This window comes from Oncorhynchus gorbuscha, linkage group LG07, assembly GCF_021184085.1.
Source record: "Oncorhynchus gorbuscha isolate QuinsamMale2020 ecotype Even-year linkage group LG07, OgorEven_v1.0, whole genome shotgun sequence".
Lineage (NCBI taxonomy): Eukaryota > Metazoa > Chordata > Actinopteri > Salmoniformes > Salmonidae > Oncorhynchus > Oncorhynchus gorbuscha.
Genome location: NC_060179.1, coordinates 75,096,212 through 75,121,907, shown reverse-complemented (window position 1 = coordinate 75,121,907; position 25,696 = coordinate 75,096,212). Strand labels below are relative to the sequence as shown.

Genomic DNA, 25,696 nt, shown 5'->3' with positions numbered 1-25,696 from the left:
TCTCAAGAGAACATACCTGGTCATCTCTATAGCCTCTGATCTTGCAGATTCACTAAACACACATGCTTCATTTGAAAATTATGTCTGAGTGTTGGAGTCTTCCCCTGACTATCTGTAAATGATGTCTGAGTGTTGGAGTGTGCCCCTCGCTCTCTGTAAATGATGTCTGAGTGTTGGAGTGTGCCCCTGGCTCTCTGTAAATGATGTCTGAGTGTTGGAGTGTGCCCCTGGCTATCTGTAAATGATGTCTGAGTGTTGGAGTGTGCCCCTGGCTCTCTGTAAATGATGTCTGAGTGTTGGAGTGTGCCCCTGGCTCTCTGTAAATGATGTCTGAGTGTTGGAGTGTGCCCCTGGCTCTCTGTAAATGATGTCTGAGTGTTGGAGTGTGCCCCTGGCTATCTGTAAATGATGTCTGAGTGTTGGAGTGTGCCCCTGGCTATCTGTAAATGATGTCTGAGTGTTGGAGTGTGCCCCTGGCTCTCTGTAAATGATGTCTGAGTGTTGGAGTGTGCCCCTGGCTCTCTGTAAATGATGTCTGAGTGTTGGAGTGTGCCCCTGGCTATCTGTAAATGATGTCTGAGTGTTGGAGTGTGCCCCTGGCTATCTGTAAATGATGTCTGAGTGTTGGAGTGTGCCCCTGGCTCTCTGTAAATGATGTCTGAGTGTTGGAGTGTGCCCCTGGCTCTCTGTAAATGATGTCTGAGTGTTGGAGTGTGCCCCTGGCTCTCTGTAAATGATGTCTGAGTGTTGGAGTGTGCCCCTGGCTATCTGTGAATGATGTCTGAGTGTTGGAGTGTGCCCCTGGCTCTCTGTAAATGATGTCTGAGTGTTGGAGTGTGCCCCTGGCTCTCTGTAAATGATGTCTGAGTGTTGGAGTGTGCCCCTGGCTATCTGTAAATGATGTCTGAGTGTTGGAGTGTTCCCCTGGCTCTCTGTAAATAAACAAAAACTTGAATGGTGCTGTTTTGCTTAATATAAGGAATTTGAAATGATTGATAGTTTTAATTAAGTATATTTTAGCAAATACATTTACTTTTGATACTTTTAGTAAAACCAAATAATTTAAGACTTTTACTCAAGTAGTATTTTCCTGGGTGACATTCACTTTGATTACATTTCTATTAAGGTATCTTTACTTTTACTCAAGTATGACAATTGGATACTTTTTCCACCAATTGTAACCCATGCTCATGTTAAGTTACACTCAGGAAAGAAAAGAAGAAGAATGATGATTGTTTTGTTCATTTTCTAGTGGATAGATCAGCTTTAATATTGCAGATAGATTGTGGCTTCTATCAATGTAATTGTCTGCATCATTTCCAATATATTTGTATATCATTTCCAATATTTGTATATATATATTTTTTGTAAATACAGTATATATATTCCTTTAAATATATATTTTAAAATATGTATTCCTTATTTATTATTTTCCCCTAACCCTACCAGCCCTTCCCTAACCCTACCAGCCCTTCACTTACCCTACCAGCCCTTCCCTAACCCTACCAGCCCTTCCCTAACCCTACCAGCCCTTCCCTAACCCTACCAGCCCTTCCCTAACCCTACCAGTAAACATTCACAGTGCAGGTTGGAAAAAGAACCGGTTGACCCTCCTTTGGCAGCAATAACCTCAACCAAACGTTTTCTGTAGTTGCGGATCAGACCTGCACAACGGTCAGGAGGAATTTTGGACCATTCCTCTGTACAAAACTGTTTCAGTTCCACAACATTCTTGGGATGTCTAGTGTGAACCACTCTCTTGAGGTCATGCCACAGCATCTCAAATCAAATCAAATTTCATTTGTCACATACACATGGTTAGCAGATGTTAATGCGAGTGTATCAAAATGCTTGTGCTTCTAGTTCCGACAATGCAGTAATAACCAACGAGTAATCTAACCTAACAATTTCACAACAACTACATTACACGACAAGTGTAAAGGAATGAAGAATATGTACATAAAGATATATGAATGAGGGATGGTACAGAACGGCATAGGCAAGATGCAGTAGATGGTATCGAGTACAGTATATACATATGAGATGAGTAATGTAGGGTATGTAAACATATAAAAGTGGCATTGTTTAAAATGGCTAGTGATACATGTATTACATCAAGATGGCAAGATGCAGTAGATGGTATAGAGTACAGTATATACATATGAGATGAGTAATGTAGGGTATGTAAACATTATATGAAGTGGCATAGTTTAAAGGGGCTAATGATACATTTTTTTCATCAATTTTTACATTATTAAAGTGGCTGAAGTTGAGTCAGTATGTTAGCTGCAGCCACTCAATGTTAGTGGTGGCTGTTTAACAGTCTGATGGCCTTGAGATAGAAGCTGTTTCAGTCTCTCGGTCCCTGCATTGATGCACATGTACTGACCTCGCCTTCTGGATGATAGCGGGGTGAACAGGCAGTGTCTCGGGTGGTTGTTGTCCTTAATGATCTTTATGGCCTTCCTGTGACATCGGGTGGTGTAGGTGTCCTGGAGGGCAGATAGTTTGCCCCCGGTGATGCGTTGTGCAGACATCACTATCTTCTGAAGAGCCTTACGGGCGGAGCAGTTGCTGTACGAGGCGGTGAATCAGCCCGACAGGATGCTCTCGATTGTGCATCTGTAAAAGTGAGTGCTTTTGGTGACAAGCTGAATTTCTTCAGCCTCCTGAGGTTGAAGAGGCCCAAACTTGATGATTGAGTTGGAGGCATGCATGGCCACGCAGTCGTGGGTGAACAGGGTGACCAGAAGAGGGCTCAGAACGAACCCTTGTGGGGCCCCAGTGTTGAGGATCAGCGGGGTGGACATGTTGTTACCTACCCTCACCTCCTGGGGGCGGCCCGTCAGGAAGTCCAGTACCCAGTTGCACAGGGTGGGGTAGAGACCCAGGGTCTCGAGCTTGATGAGGAATTTGGAGGGTACTATGGTGGGGTTGAGGTCAGGACTGACTGGGCCACTCTAGGTGTATTTTCTTCTGTTCAAGCCATTCTGTTGTTGATTTACTTTTGCATTTTGGGTTGTTGTCCTGTTGCATCACCTAACTTCTGTTGAGCTTCAATTGGCTGACATATAGCCTTACATTCTCCTGCAAAATCTCTTGATAAACTTGGAAATTAATTTTCCATAGAGGCAGCAAAGCAGCCCCAAACCATGATACTCACTGCACCATAGTTTATAGTTGGGATGAGGTTTCGATGTTGGTGTGCTGTGCTGTGTGTTCCTTCCAAAAAACACAGCTCCAGTTTGATCTGTCCACAGAATATTTTGCCTGTAGCACTGTGGAACATCCAGGTGCCCCTTTTGCGACCTTCAGACGTTCAGCAATGGGTTTTTGTTGGACAGCAGTAGCTTGTTCCACGGTGTCCTCCCATGAACACAATTTTTGTTTAGTGTTTTACAAATTGTAGACTCGTCAACAGAGATGTTACCATGTTCCAGAGATTTCTGTAAGTCGTTAGCTGACACTTAGGATTCTTCTTAACCTCATTGAACATTCTGCATAGTGCTCTTGCAGTCATCTTTGCAGGACGGCCACTCCTAGGGAGAGTCGCAACAGTGCTGAACTTTCTCAAACCTTTCAAGCTTTATGCAAAGCAACAATTTTTAATCTTAGGTCTTCTGACATCTCTTTTGTTTGAGGCATGGTTCACATCAGGCAATGCTTCTTGTGAATAGCAAAGTCAAATTTGTGTGTGTTTTTTATGGTGCAGGGCTGCTCTAACCAAAATCTCCGACCTTTTCCAACCTACACTGTGAATGTTTAAATGATGTATTCAATATAGACAAGAAAAATTCAATAACTTGTGTGTTATTAGTTTAAGCACACTGTGTTGGTCTGTTGTTGTGACTTAGATGAAGATCAGATCAAATCAAATGTTACATCAAATGTATGCAGAAATCCAGATATTTCCAAAGGGTTCATATACTTCTTCTTGCCACTGTATTTTGATTGTATTTTGCGTATGAGTGAAAGACAGAAGCACATCAAACAGAATTGTTGATAAATTCTCAAACGTGAAAACAGACCTGTTGATGTTGTAGAAGTTATGATTCGTTTCCGTGTTTGTCTACACTCATAACCATATGTTTCCACTTGAGGTGTACAAGCAAACATCTTGTGAAACATACAGGCAGTGAAAAATATTTCATTACAGAATGAAAATAAAACGCATGGAACTCATTAATTAAACAAGATAAAAGCCTCAATCTACCAGATATAGAATACTGCACACAGCGATAGCTGTCCAGGCCTGAAAGATAAATAAAATAGGCACACAATGTGTACTGTTCTTTATGATTCACAATTTTGCTCCAGATTTTTCCACTACAATAGGTCATTTTGTTGGTTACTTCATAACAAAAAAGCATTGTGCCTTCTGGATAACACCTAAACCCTCTAGAAACAAGGCATACAAAACATTGTCATAATAATCAAATAACATCATCATTTCACAGTTAATGTCAGCTTATGGCAACTGATGTTTCACTGTCTGACAAAAACTGTTATTAAAGACAGTTGGCTTTACAGCATGCTGCAAGCCAAAAGAGTAACCATTGGCTAGTAATAGCTGCAAGCCAAAAGAGTAACTGTTGGCTAACTGTAACTGCTAGCAACAACTAACAGCAACGTTTGGGTTACAGCATATTGGCCATATAGGGGCCCTAAACAATGGTGTAACTGATGACAGAGGCTGTCATAAACTGAGGTGGAATAAATGTTAATGTTTTAGGAAATTATTATGCAAGTATCATGTAAGCCTTTTGAGGGAGGTTTTGAGTGTTTTGGGATTTAGGTAGGTAGCATGCCTCGACAGAATTGTGATAAACACTATGAATTGTACGCTTGATTTTATATTCTGCACAGCTAATATATGGTAATAAAAAATAAACAGTGGAGCAAATGTTGTAGTAAAACAAGTTAGCAATCGTTTTTGGACTTTTATTATAAAGAACAGTGATATTTGAAGACAACTAGGATCAGTTTCAATAAAATGTGTCAAATAACTCATAATTTTTAACAAAAATAATACCGTAGCTATTGGTGTCTTTTTCAAATGAACCATGAGAATGGAGTGTTGTTTTAAGGCCAAAAGTACATGTTTCTACAACAGATTTATTTGAGAAAGTAAAATGGATATCTCAGTCATTCAGGGTGGAGATTGGATGCATATTTACATTGAAGCATTTATTTAGACTTTGATTTGAATACATTTATCAACAAAAAATCTATTTTCTCTCCCATTCCACATCTCCCTCTACACCTCTCCTCCTCTCTCCCTCTCCCCCTCTCCTCCTCTCTCCCTCTCCTCCTCTCTCCCCCTCTCCCCCTCCCCTCTCCTCCTCCCTCTCCCTCTCTCCTCTCCCCTCCTCTCTCTCCCTCTCTCCTCCTCTCTCCCTCTCCTCCCTCTCTCCCCCTCTCCCCCTCCCCCTCCTCTCCTCCTCTCTCCCTCTCTCCTCCTCTCTCCCTCTCTCCTCCTCTCTCCCTCTCCTCCTCTCTCCCCCTCTCCCCCTCTCCCCCTCTCCTCCTCTCCTCCTCTCTCCCTCTCCCCTCTCCTCCTCTCTCCCTCTCTCCCTCTCCCCCTCTCCTCCTGTCCTCCTCTCTCCCTTTATTAATACATCCATGCAGCTTGGTCAAAAGTGTCCTCTTTGCCTCTATGGGTGTCTTCTCAACCTCTGGGGTGCATTCTGAGGTGATCCGTTGGTTGTGTTGTTGTTTAGCAGAGCGCACCCAGTGGTCTGACACACGCCTGGGACTCCTCGTAGTCCTGGGTGACCTCTCAGTCCAGGCCGGCCTACATGGCCTCTCTCGCCCTCTCGTCCTGGTGTGCCATTGAAGGCTCTGCCAGGTCTTCCACGTTGGCCTGGTGGATAAAGAAGTGGAAATGAATATTCGTTTTCAGTGGGTAAAGAATGACTGTGCCTATGAACTACTACATGGCTTTGAGAGTTTGCAGTAGACTTTAAATTGACTTCCCATCTACTTTTCATTGTAAAAGAAAATGAAATGACGCAACATCTGCTTACCAAGAAACCGGCATCTGTTGTTATATAATAGAACTGGGCCCGTCAAAGCTGTTGTTGGATTTCCTTTGCTATGCTGTAAACCATTATTCAGACAATAAAAAGGACGCAGAATAAAATGTTGCGTTACCCTTTGGACCCTGGTCCCCGATGTAGCCAGGTAGGCCATGGCCCTCTGCTCCCTTATCTCCTTGATCTCCTTGATCCCCTAGGAACCAGACACAATGTTTTCACCGTATGAAGGACAACAGGAAAACACATGATATGTACCACCCCTGACAGCGCATGCCCCTGGGACAAAGCTGGTACAGAGGAACAAGCTGTTCATGTTGATTAACAACCATGTGTGTTACTGAGATCATCACTGGATAGATGTATAAAAACGCCTTGTAAATATTCTTTGATTTCATTAGTTTGGCTGGGGGAATGTACCATAAGTGTGAAGTCATGCTAGGCCCTAAAGCAATGCATTATAATTCCCCACGAGAACATACACAATGCCATACTTAGTTATGTCCAGAGCCATATATATATAGACAGAGTTGGGTCAGGTTTTAGAACAGCTGCCATGTTAGCTCCTTTATTCTTGAAACGTTGGTGATGTGACAATACAATAATACCTCTGATAGTTCCCTATGAAATGACCCACAGAGATTTGTATTGATTATCATTAGATATAAACTGAACTGTGTTGTCGAAAACAACAAACAATCTGGTTTTACTGGACATCTTCATAGGTTAAAGAAAACTATGAGAAATAAACAGCACAGGAAGTGTCAATTATTGCTTAGCAACGGCTAAGGAGGAGAAAGTGGCGCTCTCGGAAGGTTTAGACAGAAATCGCATTGGCCCAACTCTCTCTCTATATACAGTGCCTTGCGAAAGTATTCGGCCCCCTTGAACTTTGCGACCTTTTGCCACATTTCAGGCTTCAAACATAAAGATATAAAACTGTATTTTTGTGTGAAGAATCAACAACAAGTGGGACACAATCATGAAGTGGAACGACATTTATTGGATATTTCAAACTTTTTTAACAAATCAAAAACTGAAAAATTGGGCGTGCAAAATTATTCAGCCCCTTTACTTTCAGTGCAGCAAACTCTCTCCAGAAGTTCAGTGAGGATCTCTGAATGATCCAATGTTGACCTAAATGACTAATGATGATAAATACAATCCACCTGTGTGTAATCAAGTCTCCGTATAAATTCACCTGCACTGTAGTCTCAGAGGTCCGTTAAAAGCGCAGAGAGCATCATGAAGAACAAGGAACACACCAGGCAGGTCCGAGATACTGTTGTGAAGAAGTTTAAAGCCGGATTTGGATACAAAAAGATTTCCCAAGCTTTAAACATCCCAAGGAGCACTGTGCAAGCGATAATATTGAAATGGAAGGAGTATCAGACCACTGCAAATCTACCAAGACCTGGCCGTCCCTCTAAACGTTCAGCTCATACAAGGAGAAGACTGATCAGAGATGCAGCCAAGAGGCCCATGATCACTCTGGATGAACTGCAGAGATCTACAGCTGAGGTGGGAGACTCTGTCCATAGGACAACAATCAGTCGTATATTGCACAAATCTGGCCTTTATGGAAGAGTGGCAAGAAGAAAGCCATTTCTTAAAGATATCCATAAAAAGTGTTATTTAAAGTTTGCCACAAGCCACCTGGGAGACACACCAAACATGTGGAAGAAGGTGCTCTGGTCAGATGAAACCAAAATGGAACTTTTTGGCAACAATGCAAAACGTTATGTTTGGCGTAAAAGCAACACATCTCATCACCCTGAACACACCATCCCACTGTCAAACATGGTGGTGGCAGCATCATGGTTTGGGCCTGCTTTTCTTCAGCAGGGACAGGGAAGATGGTTAAAATTGATGGGAAGATGGATGGAGCCAAATACAGGACCATTCTGGAAGAAAACCTGATGGAGTCTGCAAAAGACCTGAGACTGGGACGGAGATTTGTCTTCCAACAAGACAATGATCCAAAACATAAAGCAAAATCTACAATGGAATGGTTCAAAAAGTCAAAGTCCAGACCTGAATCCAATCGAGAATCTGTGGAAAGAACTGAAAACTGCTGTTCACAAATGCTCTCCATCCAACCTCACTGAGCTCGAGCTGTTTTGCAAGGAGGAATGGGAAAAAATGTCAGTCTCTCGATGTGCAAAACTGATAGAGACATACCCCAAGCGACTTACAGCTGTAATCGCAGCAAAAAGTGGCGCTACAAAGTATTAACTTAAGGGGGCTGAATAATTTTGCACGGCCAATTTTTCAGTTTTTGATTTGTTAAAAAAGTTTGAAATATCCAATAAATGTCGTTCCACTTCATGATTGTGTCCCACTTGTTGTTGATTCTTCACAAAAAAATACAGTTTTATATCTTTATGTTTGAAGCCTGAAATGTGGCAAAAGGTCACAAAGTTCAAGGGGGCCGAATACTTTCGCAAGGCACTGTATGACTCTGTTTATCTGTGTTAAGGCTGCTCCATTCAACTTTTGGTTGTCATGGTATTCCTTTGAATATTTGTAGGCAAAATGAGAACCAGTTATGTGTACTTTTCAACAAATATGTATTGTTGTAGGTCATAGAAACGACTAATCTAAACATACTGTCACGGTGAACAGCAATGGCTGATATATACAGTAGACATACATTTTCAGATATTGCATCAAAGGAATGCTGAGATCAATTTTGTTCTGGCAGTCATTCATTTGAGAGAATTTTAGGGGCTGTGCAGTAATCCAGACGGGAGATGACAAGTGCCTGGATTAGGACCTGCGCCGCTTCCTGTGTGAGGCAGGGTCGTACTCTGCGGATGTTGTACCGCCTTGATGTTAGTTGAGAACGACAGTTTGTTGTCCAGGATCCCAAGGTTCTTAGCGCCTGGTTGTCCGTGATGGCGAGATCATGGAACTCACCTGGCTGTCCTTGTTGGCCTGCGTCTCCTACCTCCCCATAGAATCCTGGTTGTCCGATCTCTCCATTCACACCGGCAATACCATCACCACCCTAGAAGCACAACAACCAAAAGACTCTTAAGTGAGGTGAGCTTTGACAGAGATAAAATATTAGATATTTACATGATAAGGTTATCGAAGGCCAAAACATGGGGCTTGACAGGATTATTTTTAGACATGTGTGTCTTTATGAACTTGAAAGACTCTGTGGTTTGAAAATGTTCGTTTAGGAAACCCAAACAGAGTCTGTCTTAATGCTTAATAATTGTGGAAAAGGCTTTCCACTCCAGGGATGCTGGTGAATCCCTCCAAGAACCGATCAACACAGAGCAAGTGCCTCTTCTGCGACTTCTTATTTGTCTTCACGGGAACATGGAAAGTCTGAATGTTTTCATTCCAACCTATACTGCCAAATACTTCAGCTCTCTCACTCCAAGTCCTTCCAATATGTAAGCATTTTACTTGGCCCGGGGAGACACAGAAACATAATAAAGTATGGAGTGTGCACTTCCTGAGCAAAATTACCTACAAATGAATAATCATGGATTCATACAGACAGTGTCTATGTTCAGTTGTTAGAGGATTTCTAATAATTAAAAATCGCACAAGAAATATTCCAGGCATTGACTTTGGGTTTCTCACACACACACACACACACACACACACACACACACACACACACACACACACACACACACACACACACACACACACACACACACACACACACACACACACACACACACACACACACACACACACACACACACACACACAGCATAGTAACCTCCTAACATATGGCACTCACTGGAGGTCCCGGGGGTCCTTTTTGTCCAGAGGGACCGGGGGCACCCAAGGGGACGTCTCCATAGAGTGGGCACACGGCGGCACACGTCCTCTTCACCGAGTTGGCAAAGGTGGACATCTGTTCCAGCACCACTCTCTTGCAGACCTCAATCACGTGTTGTGCGGAGAGGGTTGGGCCCTGTGGAAACAAATCATGACTGCATCCATCACTTGGTACAACGACAATGCGATAAGGAATATGACAGAACTGGAAAGGCTGAGCAAGGCTGGCACAACCAGCAGCATGCAGGACTCTGTGAGGAAATGGGTGAGTGTATGTTATGAACAGTGAGAAAACACAGCCAACAATATTTCGTTTAGGCTCATTATAGATTTACAGCCATACAAAATGCAACCCTTGCTGTGAGTCACACAAAAAAACAATACTAATGAGAAACCATTTAGAAGAATTGTCGACACCGCATTGATACCACACATGGTCTAACAACATGTACATCAATCTCCTCTGAATCAATGTAGAGGCGAGATTGACTGCATCACTACTGGTCTTTGTGAGAGGTATTGACGTGTTTAAAGTACCAGACTGTCTGTTCAATCGGTTAACACCCAGCTCAGACACTCATACATACCCCACAAGACATGCCACCAGAGGTCTCTTCACAGTCTCCAAGTCCAGAACAGAGGCTAGGAAACACATAGTACTACATAGAACCATGACTACATACTCTTCCACCTCCGGTAACTCAAGCTAACAGTAACATTATTTTTTTTAAACAGACAACCACAAAACACAACACAGACTGTGAACACACACACACACACACACACACACACACACACACACACACACACACACACACACACACACACACACACACACACACACACACACACACACACACACACACACACACACACACACACACACACACACACACACACACACACACACACACTCTCTCTCTCTCTAAAACACACCCACACATTATTCTTAGTAATTTAATGTAGTAATGGAGCAATATAAATTTGTATAATGCACAATGTTTTGTTTAATGTAATGTTTTATCTCTGTGTGGACCCCAGGAAGAGTAGCTGCTACCTTGGCAACAGCTAATGGGGATCCTAATCAAATACTAAATTCTAAATATGCCAATCGCTACAACGACTAAGTCTGTCAGAACAGCTTTGATGAGGTTAGGGTGGGGTATCTGTGAAATGTCCTTCATTTAAAAAAACAGAAGATACATAGCTGGCAGAGGAGGCTGGTGGGAGGAACTATAGAAGCACAGGCTCATTGTAATGGCTGAAATTGAATAAATGGAATAATATCAAACACATCAAACATATGGAAACCTCATGTTTAACTCCATTCCATTGATTCCATTCCAGCCATTACAATGAGCCCGTCCTCCTATAGCTCCTCCCACCAGCCTTCTCTGGTAGCTGGCATAATGTTGCGATGCAGGTTGCAAATATGGTGGCTTGTTTTGATCAGTCAGTGCTACAGTAACATGCACACTGAAGGGTGCCAGGTAGTATTGTTCTTTATACAACACAATTGAAAGCAGGTTCCAGTCTCTCTAACGACTAGGCGTTGATGAGTCATCCATTGCATGTGTGACTTTATGTGTTTTACTATGTGAGTCACAGCTGAGTTAAGATAATACTGACTTCGTCCTTTTTTCCATTTCAGACCCAGACAGTCAATAAATAGGCCTACTTTGATTTCAAAGGTTTATGTGGCACTCGCCCAAAACAAAGTAAGTTACTTTGCTGAACATGGCAGTCTCTGTACTTACCGGTGGCCCTGGCGGCCCCTGAAATCCGACTGGTCCTCCATCGCCACGGACCCCCTTTGTTCCGACTGGGCCTGTGCGTCCAGGCTCGCCCCCTGGCCCACGCTTCCCCCGACCACCGTGGGGACCCTGTGCACCCGCGTCTCCAACCTAGATCACAGACAGAGCATCAAGGGACATGTTCTGTAATACACACACAAGCTACTGATGGGTATGGTAGTAAGCTGCCCAGGACAACAATCTCGCCCACACAGTGCTCATTTGGTAGAGCAACTAGACACAGCATTAAGAGACATTGTGTGCAGGTAGCCTAGCGGTTAAGAACATTGGGCTAGTAACTGAGAGGTCGCTGGTTAAAATCCCAGAACTGACTAAGTGAATAATGCTCCCTTGAGCACTTAACCCTAAATGCTCTGGATAAGAGTGTCTGCTAATATATGTAAAATGTCTCATGAAACAGAAATAAGATATGGCTGTGTAGAAATCCAGATCTTGACTATAACCCATCTTATGCAATGACTGTTGTCTCCATTTTGTTTTATGTGACTATTGTACTATAAAGCAAAGAAACTATATCTTACCTCGCCTTTGGGGCCCTTTTCTCCTTTTTCTCCCTGTGGAAAGTAAGAAACCCCAGAGTGAATGCATTTAGATAACTTGGGCTTCATGACTACTGCTCAAAATGAAGTAGATACAATTCAATATAATGAAATGTGTATATGAAAAAACAAAGCAATAGTGTAAGTACCGTTTCACCATTGACACCTTGGATCCCTTCAATGCCTATATCTCCCTGGAAGATACAATTGAAACAAAACTTGATTAGAATGGCCTGACATCTTTTTCACAGGCTGTCTGTCTGTCTGTCTGAACATGTAGTCCTCGTGGACTGAAGCACAGCATTTCCTTTGACTCTAATTTATTTGATGTTTAGGACAGCGTTTATCTCACATCCATTCATCACCACTAGTCTTTGATGGCCCGCAAATACTTGCTTTCTTCTTCTCATCCAAGAGCAGGATGTGTGTGTGTGTGTGTGTGTGTGTGTGTGTGTGTGTGTGTGTGTGTGTGTGTGTGTGTGTGTGTGTGTGTGTGTGTGTGTGTGTGTGTGTGTGTGTGTGTGTGTGTGTGTGTGTGTGTGTGTGTGTGTGTGGTGAATTTGTCTCCAGAGTCCTTTGCCTCTGCCCTGATGGATGGCAAATGTCAAATGAACATGTACTTCAGAAATACTGCAAAAACTACTTTGGTTTATAGGGGACCTAATGTTCCAACATGCTCTATGTTTTTAACAGCAGGCCACTCCGTGTCTCCTTTTAGACTATGTATCCATGTGTCTATGTGGCGGCAGGTAGCCTAGTGGTTAAGAGCGTTGGGCCAGTAACCAAAAGGTTGCTGGTTCCAATCCCTGAGCTGACTATGTGAAAAATATATCACTTCTGTAAATGGATCTGGTTAAGCATATCTGCTTACAGGTATCCGTCTGTATAAAATTATACTCTGCATTTGTCTGATGTCTAACTCTATTTACTGTTACTGGGAAAGTGTTCGATTTTTTTATTAAGCATGATTGAGGTTGTGTGTATCATAACATGATTCAGACTTTCGAGAAAAAGGTTTGTACAAATAATGATTTACATCTTATAATCCATTGATACATTTCCTAATCCATTGAGCCTGTTCAGCGCTTTTAAAGCCAGCACGAAAGGCTCTTGAAATAGGTTCTATTCTGATTTGAGAGCTGACATTCTAAGGAGAACAGAGAAGCCCATGGTTTTACTTACACACACTTTGTAGTCTGACGCCACTACGAGCCAACTAATGATGCAGCCAACATGGAGTGATGCTACGCACTGCAGTACAGTGGGGATTGTCTCACAGCAGACAAGATCAAACCTCAAAAACGAGTTGAAAGTCAGATGTTTGATCTAACTACATCAGGGGTTCTATGGAATGGGAGACTGGTTTAACACTGTGAAAAATGTTTCCTAATGCATAAAAGGACACATTGATTATATAACGAATAACGCACATGTAATTGAGAGGATTGTAAGAAAACCATCCTGAAAACACCTATAACAGGTCCCATCCAGACCACATAGTACAAAGCAAGCTTTGAGTTTGGTATCAGCAGCCAATTAAATAGCTAGAACAGACTGTGAACAGACTCCTGGGGGAAGTTTAGCACCAACGTTAACTTCCGGTCCAGATGGGGAGAGAATAGGATATTCTGGATGAAGAGCCAAGGCTCTGGGAAAGCCAATGTGTCACAGCTAGTGAACATGCCACGAGAGAACAGGATATCCAATCAGGTGGGGAGAACTAAGTGAATCGTTCACTTGTTTGTTTGTTCCACCCTGGTCATGGGGGTTGACATGGGGTTGTTGACTTGTGAATGGGGGGGTAGTGGGCTACAGAAGATCTCTCAGTGGTGACACATGAAACCACAAGAACTGGCAGCAGTAACCTAGCCATTGTATCAGGCTGCTCTGTAAAATGACCAGAAAGGACAGGTCATATATTTTGTCTGTGTACATCTCTGGATATTGATCTAGTGCAGCGATTGGCAAAAGGCGTCTCTCCAGTGATTTCTGTTCTTCAAATAGGGGGATTAGTTTGCTCAGAAAGACTGTAAAATCACCAGGAATTTGGCTAAAATGAATTTAATTTAGCAAATATGTTCCGAAGTAATCCCATGTATAAATGGCTTAGTTGTTGTCTTACTGTTGATGTGGACTCCGGACCATCCGCTCCTCTAAAAACCATCTGCGGCTGAATCGAGTTGACTACTAGGCTAGTGTTTCATCTGACCTCTTTGAGACTGTTTGGTAATAGTCGGAAAGTGTTGGTACTGTGTTGAATACAGTAGCAAGTCTCATTATCAAGTCAGTTCATCTCGAAGATGTGCTTTTATGTAAAATTCTGAAGAACGTCATCCGAACTCACGGGCACTTATATAGGTATTGGTCCCAGTTCCACCTTAGCTTTGATATCACAGACAATGTAATGTTATTGAGGTGTAGACTCTGACTAATTAATGTCTTGACACTTGACATCATTAATCAAGTCCTAACACACTTCAGTCCTCGCTACATGTTGCTCTTCTAGCAGTATAGTAGGTGAATAAAGTTGATTACCTTGGGGCCTGGCCGGCCAGCTACTCCCACATGCCCCTGTTCGAGAAACAACATATTTTAGTGGTTTGGAGAGAATTAACTTATATTTCAAAGAGTTTACAAAGAGTCATCCGGAACACTCACGACAGGTCCTGGGGGTCCAATAAATCCGGGTCTTCCTGGCTTTGCTGCTGATCCTTTATAACCTCTGGGGCCCTGGAGAGAGAAACATGTCTTACATTTAGCAGAGGGACTACTTTATTTTTTCTTAAAGGGAAACTCCACTCAAAAAACAATATTTTGGTATTTTTTTCATCAGTGCACTGTACAGTCCCAAAATACATTCCCAAAATACATTCCCAAAATCTTTTGCATGTCAGCAGTCAAGTTTTCAAGATATTGGACTTTGAAGAAGTAAAGTGTCAACGGCCGCATCATCATGGCTCCATAAAGTGAGACGTGTGAAGATGTGAAAGCCAACTGTACTTACCGTTTGGCCTTGAGGCCCCATCTCCCCTGCCGGCCCCAGCATTCCTTTCTCTCCCTGTTGAGGGTAAAACCCATATACCTTATATTTCCGTATATTATTCAAACTAATGAAAAATGATTGTTTGTTTCATGAGATAGTTCTGTTACCATTATTCCGAATTGTCCGTTTCTGCCCTCGGGGCCCTGGGGTCCTTGGTAAGCCTTGAGAAGGGACGGAGGATAGCACAGATCAGATAAAGACAATAGTTAGGGTCCACATTCATCGTGCCTCACATGGTTTGTCCTAAATGTAAACCATACACAAGGTCAAAGCATTAGGCACTTTGGATAAAAGCATCTTCTAAATGGCATTTATTAGTTGTATTAAACAGAAACATGGATGCTAAAAGACAGTGAACCTACCTCTATTCCCATGTCCCCATCTCTCCCGGGCAAACCAGGATCTCCTATAATGCCCTGTGGAGATATGTTGTTATTGATGTTACTAAAAGTTTGCCCATGCTTGTTCATCTCTGAGATTGAAATGTACATTTCTGTCAGAATAATTAACCTTTTGTCCAATGGTGCCATATCTTCCTTTTGATCCTTGGGTTCCCTGGTGTTGACAAACAAGTTGAGTAATGAGACTGTTGTTATCACTGATATATATATATATATATATATATATATATATATATATATATATATATATATATATATATATATATATATATATATATATATATATATATATATATATATATATATATATATACATACATATGTAATTTAAGTCATGTGCGTCTTTGTATTCTGCATATGCTGTAAATATATATTGTTGTTGTTGGTGAACAATGTACAGTGGAGGAGGAACTGTTTGCATGTTTAGAAATGAGAGACGCGATTAGGTGCCATACGTACAGGTTTTCCCTTTTCCCCAGCAACTCCTGACTCTCCAGGATCACCTACAACACCCTGCCAAGACAACGTAAAGACAAACCACATGTTTATTCTGTTTCACTGAAATGAGACCAACTTTCCTTTCAATTTGTTCCTGCTTGTTGTGACCGGAGATGTTTTAATGTTTCACTAAGGACGTCTACATCTACAGTGGAATTAGGAGACATTTGAAGGATAGTTCTTGCCTTGTAAGCTGACCTGCAGATGGTCCTCCCTCTAGGAAATCACTAGGGTTGAAAGTGCTACCGTTACTAACCCAATTTGTTGTGTTGCTATGGTTTGCATACTTAAAACTAATCCCAATCCTGGCCACAGGTACTAATGTTGTTTGTGGAAAGAGCCGAAGTGCCAAAACATATCTTTCCGCCATGGCCTCGTCGCAACATAAAATTGTATTAATTTCTCTGTGTGCGTGCATGAAGGCTTGGCAGGTGGCAGAAAGTGAATTTACAATTGGTTTATGGGTTGTAGCAGTGTTCATTTAATCAAAAACTAGTGAATAGAGACTAAAATATTAGTCAAACACCTGTTTTTCAGTGACAATTGACGAGACTATAACTGACTAAATAGACCCTGAAAAACTGTTGACTAAAATGAGATAAGACAAAAATGATCTCTGTTCCTAAAATCTGACTACTAAGTGGACTGGACAAGAGTATTTGGAGAGAATGAGAGCTTTCAGTGATAAGCACTCTTAATGACATTGAGCAGGAGCTAATGACTGTTTCACCCAGTGATGTAGTTGAGTCACTAAACCTCGAGTCCGAATCGAGTCCCAAGTCCACTGTGCTCGAGTCTGAGTCCACCAATGAATTGAGCCAACGTTAATTCCTTATTCAACATGTCAGAGAGACATATTTGTTCTACATAGCATATTTCTATCTGAATGTTCCAAAATGTTAGCTATAGCTAGCTATGAGGTGACATGACTGGACAAGGTGTAGCCTAAACAAATGGTTAATGGTCTGGTTCGCAAGTAGCCTAGTTTTAGAACAGCCTGAAATTTGCCTTATGAATGTCAAATGCTCGATATAAAGAGAAAAACGCAGTGGCATGTCTTTTGAACAGTAGCCTAAGGGCTAGAATCAAGCAATATTCTCTGAGGAGAAGAGGAAGACTTGGCTACGTTGGCTACAGAACATGTATTTTAAACATTTGTGGGAAAAGTGGGAGGTTTGAGCGAGACTACAAATTCAAAGACGGCCTACTTTTCTATACTCAAGGGAGAGAAAAACATAGACATTGTATGAGTCTGTTTGTTTTGTATGTAATATCTATGTAGCCTGAATGAATAATTTACATGGCCATTGTTACATATTCTTATGTGTGTCCTATTTCTGCTATTTCGAAGGGAATAGGATGGTGTTATGGTTAAATCTCTGTTGGTAAGACAAGGCTATGTGTGTTTGTGCACATGGAAATCAGTGATTTATGTTTACTATAGGCATAGCTGCAGGAAGTAGCAGGGCTGAGAAATAAATAATAATAATACATATATATATTGAAAAATATATACTTTCTTCACAAAAGTAGTGCCCTGGACCTTTAATAGTCCTGTATTAGCAGACCAATATTTCCGTCTGCAGCACCAGCGCTGGCAAAAAAGATTGTCCACCCCCCCAAACTACTTCCCGCGGCTATGACTATAGGTTAATAGGACAATACAAATGTGATGTTTTAGTCAAAATGACTAACAGGCTGACTACACCGCTGACTACACAAAATATATTTAGAAATCTATGTTATTCAATTATTGCACCCACATGGCTCGCGCCCGCCAACGAGCGTCTCCGCTACCAAGGGCTAAAATAGAACGCCGTTCTATTTCTGACACAGATCGCACTGCAAGTCCTGCCTCTCCCATCTCCTCATTGGTTTATAGAAGCAGGTACCCACGTGCCATCTCCTCATTGATTATACCCACGTGGCTGACTGAAAGATGAACAAAGTCAGTTGCGGTAATGCACCTAATTTATGAAAGTTGCCAATCGCAATATAAAGTCAAGAAAAAGAAAAAGCCTGGAAGGAGGAGAGATGACTAGAAATTATTCGGTTGACCTTTTAATGTGTCAATTAATTGGCGGAGTAGAGGACCCTTTTCATTTCAGGTAAAGTAACAACTCAATGTTTGTATCCCAGGACAAATTAGCTAGCAACAGCAAGCTAGCTAAAAAGGTCATAATTAGCTAGCAAGTGGAAGCTAGCTAGCTAAATTGCCATACATTTTTAATGCTTTTCAACCTGTCCCCAAATTAATGTAATTGGTTCAGAGTTTGTTTTGATATTTTAACCTGTGTGTCCTGATCGCGTTTGGTGTAGGGGGACAAAATACATTTATGCACGATGGTGCAGGCGCACTGACGGTTTGGGTTCCGTGAAAGAGTAAATCTAAAAAAGTGTGCCAAAATGAACACTGGGTTGTAGATACAGTATTATTATTATTATTACAAGTGGGGTTTGGTGTGAACATGTGTGATGTGGCTCTTAACGTACCTGCTTTCCCTGTGGCCCATGAGGTCCTTCAACACCGGAGGCCCCTTCTTCTCCCTACAAACAATACAAGCATAAAATGTTATTGAAAATGTAATAATTCATAGGAGAGAACATGGAAAAATAAGAGTTTCTGGTGGATAAAATGATATTCACCTTCACTCCTGTATATCCTGGAATTCCTTCATATCCAAGTGGACCTGGATCACCCTTCAAGAAGACAGAGAAGTTAGTCAATGATGATAAAACCAATGACAATTGGGATTGATCACTAGTATACTGCAATTATGGCTGCGTTTACACAGGCAGTCCAATTTTGATATTTTTGGTAAAAGAGCTGTCCTGATTGGTCAAAAGACACAATTTGTGGGGGAAAAAAAATCAGAATTGGGCTGCCTGTCTAAATGAAGCCTTTCTCCCATCTTTAGAAAGACATACCGTTTCTCCTTGTACTCCGGTCTCACCCAGCTCTCCAGGTGACCCCTGAGTTCCCTGGAATCATTATTAAAACATTAAAATGAGACCCTCTTAATCTTCTATTAAATAGAACAAGCCCCGCACTCAGAAAAATAACACACTCATGAAAAGTTTTTTAAAAATGTGTTACTTTTCATCTTGACTACAAATGCTCAGAGCCATATGTATTCTATATACAGTACATGTATGGTTCTGCAATGTGCACAATGATGCGTTTAACACACCTAATGGAAACCTATGGGATTTGAAGAGACCCTATCATCCATTACGAAGGACAACACAACCTACCTTGAAGCCCCCAGCGCCATTTAATCCCTTCAGACCTTTGGGACCTCTGTCGCCCTGAAACACAGTAGCTCGTTAGCACTAATCTGCACCGTGACACCAGAGACCAGCGAAAGAGATTATGGATATGTGTTTGAGGGTGGATTACATCAAGGCCGTGAAGTCCTCTCATCCCCTTGTTCCCGCTGATTCCTGCGATGCCCTGAGGGAGACAAGTTGTTGTTATCCACAGTGAATACACACACACGATAAACATACGCACTATACACACACATACAGTACACATGGATTTAGTACTGTAGATATGTGGCAGTGGTGGAGTAGGGGCCTGAGGTCACACAGTGTGTTGTGAAATCTATGAATGTATTGTAATGTTTTTAAAATTGTATAAACTGCCTTAATTTTGCTGGACCCCAGGAAGCGAATCAGCAGCTAATTGAGATCCATAATAAATACAAATACACATTTTTTCTGACAACTCAACTCGACAGATACAGATCTGATACAGGTCGGGTCAGATGTCGTGTCTTACCTTAGGGCCTGGCTCTCCAATGTGGCCATAGTCACCTGTCTGTCCCATACCTCCCTGCAACAGAAGAGAAGTTTGAATTAGGTACAGAAGTGACTTGTGGAGGGAGACATTGTGAGCTGTATAGCAGGTGGAAAACCAGATTAGCCAAGATACATCAAAAATATGTAATTCTAGTCAAATGTGCTCTCGCATCATGTAGGACACAGAAGCTCAGCACAGGGACTTTCCTATTTTTCAGTTTCACACAGTGTTCATGTAAAAGCATAAGACTGAACTTAATTAGATGTGAAATAATCAATTATGTCATGGTTGAACTAGAGCAACGTTTCCCAGCTGTCCGTTGTGACCGTTATGCAGTAGTCTTGGCCGGCGGAATGTGTCTCTGACTGATGCCATAAACAGATTAGACACTGGATCAACACATTGGAGTTTCCCAATCTGTCAAGTGTGTGGGCATCACAGTAAGGTATATGTATTTCATTGTGGCCTTCAAATGGAACATACGATTTATATCCAAGCGCATGAAGCTATGACAGTAACCATAACATTTCCTTGAAGGAGGAAATCTGAACACGGGCTATTAGGGGATCCAAGTAATACATGATGATCATAATGATGTGTCAAATGTTTACTTTAGACCGAAGATCTTATTAGTGAGCGACAGGCTGAGCCACTGAAACACGGAGTTAGTGTTAACACGATGTAGGCCACATTTTATGACCCGAGGAAAGATGTGTCTTAGTTAAGGGAAAATTGAAACATTTATTCTGTTAGTGTTTCCACACAAATTTCCACATCCTCACTCATACAATACAACGTGTTGGCCTATGAATTGGGGATATTCCACTTAGTAAACCAACACCGTTGAACAATACCAAAAGTCCTCTGTGCCATGGCACTAGTTTATTTAACCATTTCACCTCTGACCTCTCTATGTCAGCTGCTAAGAGGCTAACCTTGGAGACAATAGACGCTTTATCCAGGAGCATGACCGTGAACTTTACAGTTTAAAAAAAAGCAATTAGTGTGTAGCAGGGGACTAATGGAAGGACCACCCACCGGGACTGACAGTACATATATATCTGAGCCAGGAAATGCCCTCCTCAGGCGCCAACGGAGGTGGCAGTAAACATGGTTGTTCTCTGTGACTTACGTACTGGCAGGAGGTGAGGGCTCCACTGAGTCTGAGAAGACAGATTTTGGCCCCCAACTGAGCTCCATAAACAGCTTGTCCCCCTCATCTGCCTGTCTGTGAGTGAGTACCCAGCATGGCCATTTGTGTGTGTCTGTGTGTGTGTGTGTATGAGAGGGCATGCGTGTGTGTGTGTGTGTGTGTGTGTGTGTGTGTGTGTGTGTGTGTGTGTGTGTGTGTGTGTGTGTGTGTGTGTGTGTGTGTGTGTGTGTGTGTGTGTGTGTGTGTGTGTGTGTGTGTGTGTGTGTGTGTGTGTGTGTGTGTGTGTGTGTGTGTGTGTGTGTGTGTGTGTGTGTGTGTGTGTGTGTGTGTGTGTGTGTGTGTGCTTTGAGTAGTATATGGACAATTTTTACCCAGAGTCTCTCCAGCCGAAAGGGCATGTTATATGCCAAGCCAACAACTCATTTCTCATGTACAAGACAAGTCGTCTGTCTTTGAAGACCCAATAAAAGCCCTGCACACTATTAGTCACATGTTCTCTATTCTCTGAGTTGTGGTCCCAGCATACCACCAAGAGCTGGAGCTGCTACATCAAAGAGGTAAATTAGTCTTACAGATGTAGGATCTTTATTTGATCACCCCGTTGCATGACAACCTTCCTGCAATGAAGGACATTTTTAACATGTAGTTTCTTGGTTTAAAAAGGCTTCTGAATTTTGACATATCAGACTTGATTTTCCCTTCCGATTAAATGTATAAACCTCTACAAAAATGTCCATGAATTATAATTATCATAATAATTTACATTTCCTGTTGCTGCAGGATTATTTTCCTGCTGTATCAAACGGGTTCAAATGAAGATCCTACACCTGTAACTCAGCCTCAAATGGAACTAATCATGTCTACTGCCTGAAGCCTATAAGCAGGGAGGGTTATGTTCACATGGTCAACCATGTAATTTAATCCTGATGCAGTGAGTATGCCATATCCTTTAATTAAACTGCTTAGTAAACATGTTGTCCTCTGTTCTGCGCTGAATGGTTCTCTATTGTATTTTAAGAGGTGTTCTGTTCTCAACTCTCTCCACTTTTCTGACAATGACAACGCATTTTTCCTTGAGCGCTGAGTGTTATGTATATGAAGGGCAGTAGAATGATGCTAATGACTATGATGACTGTGATGATGAAATGATGACGAAACAAGGATTCACATGTATGAGAACATAACATACCACTATAATAAGTAATACAACATTCATTATTAGAACATTACTCAACTGACTGCTTTCACTGGCTGAGGATTTGTCAAATTCAGATTCATTATATTAAGTATGAATCTCCTAATGTTAAAGTGAAACCAGACAGTCTATGATGGTTTGCCATATTGATCTAAAAGTTATATTACGTCCATTGTGGTGCCGTGTTCTCTGTTTTAGCTTCTGTTCCCATCGTGCCGTCTCTCAGTTATGTTTCCATTGTATTTTCCACAACTTCACTGCTGTCCCGCAAGCAGGGGTTTTCCTATTTCATTCACACGCAGTTCAATTTAACTCTTTACACTGAACCAACCTCTGTAGTCAATCTGGGGTCTATAGCCCAACATCCAAATGTCTGTCACTGTCAAATCCACAACACCAAAAGAGCGCATACATTCTGAATGACAATTAGCACTCATTATTGTTCTAAGTTGTTGACCCTCACTAAACAAAGTTCAACTTAACACTATAGTGAGAATTGTGCTGTAATGCCCTTACCCAGTTGCCTAGTCTTCCTGGCTCTCCTGTGTTGCCTGGGAGACCTCTATGACCCTGCAGAAGGAGACATACAGTTGGAGTAGTTAGCATTAGCCTGGACCGCAACCCAGCCATGCCAAGTTGGCTCTCCAGCCTGGTCCAATGCTGTATGTGCTGTAACAAACTCATTTATCTATCATTGCCAATGAACGAACACAGAGGAGTTGGCTAACAGCAGACCGAACAGACTAGACCACCAGGCTAAAGGCTCTCAGCTCATTATTCAAAGCAAAGATGCTGTTATGGGAACTGTAATGGGCTTAGTAGTCACCTTCGGTCCTGGGGGTCCCTGGTTGCCAGGCTGTCCGTGCATACACTTACAGGTGGCCCTTCCTGCTGTCAGGCCAATCTCAGCATGCCCGCCACACTAAACAGAATAGAACAGCAGAGAACTTGACTAGTCAGTCCATCTGCAGAGACAGAAATTGCTTTCTGCCCTGTTCACCACTCCCTAGAGACAACACATGAACACACAACACACATTTGGGAGAATATAGTCACTGCTATGGGTGACAATGAGAAAAGAGGCTGGATTTAAAGACACACTGTACTGTACATATCTGTCACTGATGAACATGAACCTGCTGGATGTTACACCCAACTCACCACACTGGAGAGCTCACAGCAGCCTTCTGAGTAGGCCTTCTCTGGATCACAGGACACATCCATCTGCTGGAGGTCTACCTACAGTTCCAGGACACAAGACATTGTGGTCAGTGAGCTTTCATATGAACGCTGAATTGACCATGGAGCATTGATCAATTCATAGACACAACTGCAAAATACTGTAGGAAACCCAGCATGATTTGGTTTGAACAGCACAGAACTTACTGAGGCGGAGCGATCTCCCACAGCCCTCTTCACGATAGAGGTGTAACCCTGGCGGATGACGGGTCTAGGATCACCGATGGGCTCCACGCTCACCTCCTCGCAGTCCACCAGCAACTTGACCTTATCGGCCTTGACCTGCAGCGCCAGCTTGTGCCACTCTCCATCAAACAGCTTGTCCACCTGGTGGAATGTGCGTAGCATCTGGGTGCCATGGGGGCTGGTGTAGAAGAAGTCCAGAGAGCATGTGTCACCCTGAAAACGGAGGCCCACCTGTTCACGTCCATCGGGGTCGCTGACCTGCCACAAGTTCCAGGACCTCTTGGCGGTGTCCTTCGTCACCTTAAATGTGGCAATGACGGAGTAGTCGGAGGGCAAGCCATCGGGGTACACATCGCTGTGGCACGACAATCATGGGGTATTAGGAGACAATTAATATAGTTGAAAACAATGCATCATATTTTCATGCAGAACAAGCACTGGCATTTGTTGTGTAATTGTGTTTTGAATAAAATGATCAAATACTTTTGAAACAACAGAATCAGTGTTTCACAAGCTTAACGTTGGATGCCTTATCCCACTGCTTTTAAACTTCTGCTCGTAGTTTCAAAGCACCCCCCACCCTAGTTGGAAAATGAAGCTCATTCAACCTACCATTAATGTTTTCAATCACAACAGGCCTGTTGCACAACCTAATTTTATATACCCTCTTCTCTCCCTCTCTGGCTTCCTGTCAGGGCAAATCATTCCTGTTGGCTTTTTGATGCTGTACTTTGTATTTGATGTACAGTAACGCACTTCTGCTACTCAATATAAACATTTCTTAGTTGTCAGGCATCGAAGGTTCATTGAGGACAGCTTTGCTGGCTACAACACAGAGAAGGAAAATGCAGATGAACTACTGATGTTCAGTGCCTCCCAGCAACGAGGAGACAGACAGCATAAATAACAAAACAAACAGCTGAGTGTGTAGCATATCTATGCCAAGAAAGTGTCAATCAGGGTTTGAGGATAGTTGGGGAAAATCCTTGCCTTTTCCAATTGAACGATGATGTATTTATTTTCAAAGGAAACCCTGGATGATAGGCTGATACACTAATACGACTCATAATGCGTTTTGACTAACAGCACGTCATTATGCTAATCGACATAGAATCAACTGCTATATTCATCCATTGTGATGACAATGAAATTCCAGTGGTGTTCCACCAGCTGTCCATTGGTGACTATCAAGTGATGAAGCAAATGCAAATGTTGAGGTTTTTCGTGCCGGAGAGGAAATCAGATTTCTTGTTTGAAGGTGGGCATAATTACACTGAGTGGAAAAACGGCGGAAACCCCACTGGCAAAGAGGCCGAGAAGAAATGATACACATCGCTATTAGATCTCTCATTTGGGTGCATGCTCTTAGCTCACTTTGGCTAGCTCACATCCGAGGAAAGTAGGAAACCTTACGATAAACATCATTATTCACCATCAGTGAGGAGAATTGACAAAGTCTGGACTTTTTTTTAATCACATATTGATGGAGGAAGAGCAACCGGATCTCCTTAAGGAGGGTTCAACATACTGGACGTTGCAGATAGAAACACTATGAATAGAGCTAATATGATGACTTTATCTACATGTTAGTGACACATGTCTATTCTATAACAACTAGTTCCACAATGTTGTGCCCTAGTAGATGCACCCCTGGTCTATTGCAGGCCTGTGTGTTCAGTTTGAATATCTGGGAAATTCTGCTCTGGACCACTTTGGAAACAAGTGTTTTCCTGTGTTATCATGTTTAACTGTTATCCCCTAAGATTGAAATGCACATCTTAACATACATTTTGTTTTTTAACCTCATCATCAAATTCCAGTCTATACAAATCCATTTGGCTTCACTGTGTGCGTGCAGACAGTACCTCATGGTTTTGCGTAGGTGGATGGCAGGGTTCACACGGTAGGCCACTGAATCAGGTTCAGATCCAACCACTTTCCTCACCCCTCTGGACTTAGATACACGGAACTCCTCTAGCAT

General features: G+C 42.2%; 1 protein-coding gene across 1 annotated transcript; it reads right to left on the bottom strand.

Moving 5' to 3' along the window:
* Positions 1 to 5,576: 5,576 nt before the first annotated feature.
* Positions 5,577 to 25,696, bottom strand: zmp:0000000760 (collagen alpha-1(XXII) chain). Its single transcript, XM_046354928.1, has 25 exons — positions 25,581 to 25,696; positions 23,677 to 24,070; positions 23,452 to 23,529; positions 23,117 to 23,212; positions 22,807 to 22,950; positions 19,922 to 19,975; positions 19,538 to 19,591; positions 19,393 to 19,446; positions 19,066 to 19,119; positions 18,784 to 18,837; positions 18,631 to 18,684; positions 16,099 to 16,152; positions 15,749 to 15,793; positions 15,601 to 15,654; positions 15,346 to 15,399; positions 15,200 to 15,253; positions 14,854 to 14,925; positions 14,731 to 14,766; positions 12,345 to 12,389; positions 12,178 to 12,210; positions 11,600 to 11,746; positions 9,802 to 9,978; positions 8,955 to 9,045; positions 6,154 to 6,231; positions 5,577 to 5,863 (listed from the first exon to the last, which is right to left on the bottom strand). Exons 1-25 carry the CDS (start codon positions 25,694 to 25,696, stop codon positions 5,655 to 5,657), a joined length of 2,301 nt encoding a protein of 766 aa, XP_046210884.1. The 3' UTR covers positions 5,577 to 5,654.